This window comes from Pteropus vampyrus, unplaced genomic scaffold (assembly GCF_000151845.1).
Source record: "Pteropus vampyrus isolate Shadow unplaced genomic scaffold, Pvam_2.0 Scaffold170, whole genome shotgun sequence".
Taxonomy (NCBI): domain Eukaryota; kingdom Metazoa; phylum Chordata; class Mammalia; order Chiroptera; family Pteropodidae; genus Pteropus; species Pteropus vampyrus.
In genome coordinates, this window is record NW_011888951.1 from 2,687,595 (window position 1) to 2,693,667 (window position 6,073).

General features: G+C 43.8%; 1 protein-coding gene across 6 annotated transcripts in view; it reads left to right on the plus strand.

Annotated features, from left to right (window-relative positions):
- Positions 1-6,073, plus strand: part of YIPF1 (Yip1 domain family member 1) — a 22,616-nt gene that overhangs the window by 14,169 nt on the left and 2,374 nt on the right. For all 6 annotated transcript variants that reach the window (XM_023536818.1, XM_011370453.2, XM_011370456.2 and 3 more), the window contains one exon: positions 3,602-3,699. In XM_023536818.1, the coding sequence (XP_023392586.1) occupies positions 3,602-3,691 (90 nt within the window). In that variant the 3' untranslated portion in view covers positions 3,692-3,699. The remainder of the gene's footprint in view (positions 1-3,601; positions 3,700-6,073) is intronic.

Here is a 6,073-nt window from a genome sequence, read left to right on the forward strand (position 1 = left end):
ATATAATGGGTCCTGCCACAGAGGGTTGTTGTAACATGGATATAATGGGTCCTGCCACAGAGGGTTGTTCTGAGGATAATATAAAATGATACATATAAAGCACATAACATAAAACTTGTCCCATAAATGCCTATAAGTTAGATCCCTTTTTTTTGATTCTAATGAGACATGGTTTTGTATCTTCTATATATGTGGTGCACAGAAATTGCTATCCATGCCATTAATAAAGCCTGGCACAGGGTTTGAAAAAAATGAGTCCAAGAACATTAAGGTCAGTGATGAAGTAAAGGACATGCCCATGGGAAGATGCCCACGTAACCCACGTCTAGACCCTTGGACAGGTTTTGCAGTTGTGGGAGGAAATATTTCTTTAGTACCATTTGATCATTAACATTTTTGTGTAGACAACCATGGTCTCATTAAGTGCATTAATAAGATCCCAATACTTTATTCTTGAACAAGTCTTATAAAAAGTGCCAAGTTCTGAAACACAGACCTGATTTACATGTGCTTTACATGTGCCTAAGCTTTAGATCCTTAAGACAAAGACTGTTGGTTTGACTCACGGCAGAGTGACACTGTTAATTTCTGGCAGTTTAATCTCTGGCTGATCCCTTGAAATGTTGCTGTGACCCTTCTGTCTGCGGAATAAGAATGTCCTTTTCATTGTAACTGACTCACTGTAATGCCTCTCACTGGCGTCTTCCCATCTCTCTTCTGAATTTTTTCCCCTTTATAGACCTGATTGAGAAGTTGGTGGAGAGAAGGAGGCAGGAGAAAAGGAATTGCCTTATTCAGTTCTAAAAAGAGGAGTAAGGCAGATTGGACAATGGGGCAGGCGTAGTTGTGGTTGTTGTTATTATTATCCCATTTCACCTGGTACCTGTGGCTGGGATCGTTTACTTCCTATGCCTATTACTCCCTTTTGGGGTAAATGACGCTGAAGTTAGGATTTACTTTCCCATCTTGCTAACTCAGGAACTTTCTAAAAGAGAGCACAAAATGAAGTGGAAAGAGCACTGGACTGAGAGCTGCTTAACACTGTGAGCCCAGGCAAGTGACTTAACTCAGAACCTTGGTTTCCTCATCTGTCAGGGAGGTTCATCTTTTTGTGGGCTTTTGTGAGACTCAGTTAAATGGCTTTGAAAGCCCTTCATATAGTATGACAGTTTCTTCAGATATAAAGAAATTATTAAAAGAGCCCTGTGTCATCCAGAAGCTGCCAGGGCCACTCTGCAGCTTTTTCTTCCTGAGTGTCCCAGTGAGAGCTATCCAGGGTCACACAACTCTAAAGACTGTGCCCTTTCATCGGTGCCTCTCACTGACGTCCTCCTGCCTCTCTCCTGTACTTCTTACCCATTATATACCTCGTTGAGAAGTTGGAGGAGAGAAGGAAGCAGGAGAGAGGCCATTGCCCTGTTCAGTTTAAGGGACTCAGAGGAACTGGGCAGATTGGACAGTGATGCCAGGAAGTAATTGCAGACATAGGACCTCATCTTAGAAAGAAGCACAGTTTTCTCCTCCTCAGGGAAGGGAGTCATCCTCGATTAGATGTATAGCCAGGCACCTACTGTGCCTGGGGTTTTGTTCTCCACACTGGAAATTTCCTCCTCCTTTTGGAGAAGGTGTGCAGTTCCAGAGGGCTGAAGTAGAAATAGGAGATGGGTCTTAGTCTTAGTTCTATCACTCCCTGCTTTGGCTATTTCCCTTCTCTGGACCCCTACCTCTTCACTTAGAAAAAGGAGCTGTAGAAACATCTTTATTGTAAGGATTGAATGGTATGTGCAACATGAAAAATACGACGAACCATACAAAGAAAGATATTATTATTGGAAGGGCCGGCCAGGAGGGGAATTGGCAGGGGAGTTATTTGAGCTGAGGGGAACTGGCTGAACCAGACAGCTTGGCCTTCTCACTCTTCCCTGGAGAGCACAGATTGGTGTTTTTGCCTTTGTGCAATGAAGCACAAAGACAGTCCTACACCTGCTGAGGTCCCCTCGGTGCCGCACTTGTATATGATCTCTAAGTTTGTACTGGCACATACCTGGCAGGGATGACTAAGGAAGCAGCAGAGGGTACATCCTTGGCTGGTATGACTGGACATGTATGAGCCTATGTTTGATAGCAGAGGTTCCTATGCCTTAGTATTTGTGGAAATCATGCATCATAGAATTATAATTTGCCCTTAGAGATAATTTTTTCCAATCATTTTGTTTTACAAATAAGAAAACTGAGGCCCACAGAGGTAGAGCGACTTGTCTAAGTCACAATGCAAGTTACTAGCAGAGCCAGGCTTAGAACCTGGGCCTCTTGGCTCATCCCACATAATGACGGCTTCTTCCAGTAGAGTGGAAGAAAGGCATTAATCCTGCATTATGGCTTTGCGGCTCAGTGCACCTGCCAGATAATTGGAGGGGCCCCAACAACAGCAGCATGGCCTCTGTCCCCCCGCCCCCAACTCTTGAAGTTAGGGACTGTTTTTGCCCTGCCTTAGAAAACAGCTTCTGGAAGGGGGAGAAACAGCTTTTGTAAGGGGGTCTGGGGGAGAAAGACTTTTGAAACTAATAGAATTACCCTGGGGATGTGATAAACTAGGGAGTCTACAGCTAGAAACTTTTTGAAATGGGCTATTGAGGAGTTAACCAGGGAATTTGGGAAAGATCCAGCATGTTGCGTTGGTGCCCCCTTCTGGCTAATAGAAAGCAGTACTGGTGAAATGGTTCCCAACTCAGCTGCTTTTTATCTTTTTGCTTTCCTAACGCCCTGACTTCAAGGGGGAGTCATGACCGAGCAGTGGTCCTTGATTTATTAACGATTCACCCTTCCTTTGAACAACCAGTGTTCAAGGCTAGTGAGATTGGTATTTTCCTGGTCTAAAGTTAGGATTCTCAGACCTTGAAACAGGTGGGAAGATCCCCTTCAATGTTCTCTCTTCCACCTCCTTCTGATTTTTGACAGTTAAATTGTAGATGTGAGTAAAAGCACTTAACTAAACCTTTCATTTCCATGCTGAAGAATTACGAGGTACGGTCTGCCTAGTACTTTCTTTTAGAGGTCTGTACAGAGAGCCACCTGGTTTAGCAGCAATCTATCGTAGTTCAGTTCATTAAGTATTGATTGTTTACGTGGTGTGCTGGGCCCTATGTGAGGGGCTGGTGACACAAAGACAGGAAGGATACATACAGCCTTTGGAGGAGAGACCGTATAATATAGAGATTAAGAGCTTGAGCTTTGGAGTTAGAAAGACCCAGCTTCGAGTCCTGGCTCCATTACTCATTAGCCAATCATGTGCACCTGATTGAATGACAGCCTCTCTAAGCCTCAGTTTGTTCATCTGTCAAATGAGGATAATAATAACAACCTGACTGGGTTGTTATGAAGATTATTGCTCAATATTGCCATTGCTCAATAAATGGTAGCAAAATTTAAAAAGGCACTCACAGTTGAGTGAGCGAGACATACAAAAACAGTAATGTTTGTAGTGCAGTGACAACCAGTGTGGCAGGGGGAACATAGGGGCCACAGGAACCCAGAAGGACTGTTCGCATGGAGTCTAGAACACACTTTTTTAACTCCTGTTATGGGTCTCCTTTTTCGGCAGGCATACTTTTTTGATGCACCAGAGATGGACCATCTACCAATAACTACAGTTGTTCCAAACCAAACAGTCGCAGTAGCCACGTCCAGCTAAAGAGGAAAGTAAGAGATTATATTTTTTTTTTATCTTCTTGCTGTGTGGTACAGTGAAAAATAGGCAGGTGCATCAATTCTGTTGCAGTTAACATAAGAACACAGAGGGCCAGAGCCTTTAATCTTTTTGCATAATTCAGTGTGGTGTGTGTGCACATGCCTGTATATATGTGTCTCTCTTGCTGAAGTCTTCAACTGTGAAATCCATATGATCTGGCTTTATAGCTTTGAGAAGTATGAGCTCTTAGATTCTTCTGTAAGAGAAGCTCCTATCTTTGGGTCCCAGCATCCCCTCTCCTCTAATCACTGTCCTCTTCCCAGGAGTACAGTATGGGTTTACTATCCTGGCAGGTTTTTCTAGTTTCCCTGTGACTTCTCAGCTTGGCTTCAGACTCTGTGTGTGACCTCTCTTGAATTACTCATGGGTTCTACAAAGCTTACGAATTCTCATGCCTGGTTTGCTCTATGGGCCTCTGATGATTCCTCTGTCAATGGTTGGCTTAGTGGGTCAGAGTACAGGAAAAAATGTCAATTCCTCCATGGGCTGTTCCTTGTCTTCCTGTTCTACCTCCTCAGTATATAGAGGCTGCAGCCATGCCAAACTCCTTACCATTGCCAGAATACATCAGGCCTTTGCATCTGCTATTCCAGATGTCTGACATGTTCCTTCCCTTCCAATGGTCATCACTTACCTTGTTATCCCCTTATACGTTGTATTGTACATCACGGAGGGGGTCTTGTTTAAATTGGGTGCTGAAGGTTGAGCAGAAGCAATCAGTTACCCATTGTTCTGAAAAGAGTAGTTAGCTGCCCGTGGCTTTCGGGAAGGTGAAGGCATAGGCTGTTCATTGGGGCACTGTGATACCACATCACTGAGAACAAGAAATCAAAGCCGAGATAGAGAGGGACAGAGGTAGGGACAAGGGTGACAGTTGCTTGGGTCCTTGCAATTTTGGCTCAGAATGCCTGACATCAGCCTAGTGAGGCCCTAATGAGGGGCTGGCTCTCTTGCCTGCTCTTAAGCTGAGACTTCAACTCCTTTCTTACATTTTGGTTAGGAAGGCTCCAGACCAAGTGTCCCTGGTCCTTTAAACCTTAAAAGTCAGAAGCTACCATCTGAGAACAGCCCAGCCATCAGGGCCCTTGCAGACCTCCCATCCTGATTTATACAGATTTGATACCTCTGGGCTTTGCTCAGATCTATAAACTTGGGTGTCAGTGCCTCCATTTGGGTGTCAAGTCTCCAAATGAGATAGTGATGAACAGTTTCTTTGGAGCCTCCTTGGCAGAAGCATCAATCGCTTTGCCAGTGTGAGGGCTGTCTAGAGCTCCAGGCACTGCAGATTTATGAGCTGGCTGTGCCCTCTACTGTAATCTCTGGACTCCCAGCTTTCACTGAAAAAGTATGGCTTCTAATCTTGCAGATAACCTTCATGTAAATCTGTGCATTGGAGGGCTTAGCCTGGAATGGATTACTGAGAGAGCATTAACCCTTTCTCTCCCTGAAACCTCAAAATCATAGGGGAGCCTCCAATTACTTTTCATCAGGGAAGTCACCCCTACATAAGTCATTGCGATGTTATAAAGAATATCTGGCTTCCTTCTTTGCTGCCTTCCTTTTTAAAAATTAACTCATCATCTGAGGGCCTTTGCCATTTCTCCTCTGAGCCAAAACCCTGGTAAACTCTGGAAACTGTACCTAGGAAGTCTTACTTTGGCTGAGGGATGAAGTATCTGAAGGGCCACATCCAGATTGGGGCTGCCTTTCCAGGGGTGGTGACAAATGAGTCTGTCCAGAGGAGCATGGCCAGCAGATATTTATACTGCAGTGTGAGAAGGCTTTAATGAGAGATGAGCAAAGGGTTTCAAGAGACTCCTTTATAATTAAAACCCTCCTGATTTGATACACAGGGTTTATGTGTAATTATCCTTTCACTCACTCATGTCAGGAGTGTTCATTTTATAAGCCAAAGCCATGAACTTTTTTACTAGGTTTATACACATCAATTCTTTTATTCTGAAGTCCGCTTTAACTCAATGCTATAATCCCCTTTAACACAGCATCCAAACTGCGTGACTTCACACCATGGCTAACACTATTTTCTACCAGCTCCTTATTCTTTTCCACACCATGTCTGAAATGTCCCTGCCGACAGAATCCATGGGCTATTTCTTTCTCAATGTTCTTCTTTGTTCTCTTTCTTTGAGGTAAATTGGGAGAACCTGGAGTGGCTAGTGGGTCCACATAATAACTTTTTATTCTTTCTTTAAACTTATTTGTGGAAAATTTTAAACATAGACAAAAAGTAGAGTGGATAGTATAATGAATCCCCATGTACCCATCAGCTGCTTTCAACAGTCGTCAACTCTTGTGTCATCCATA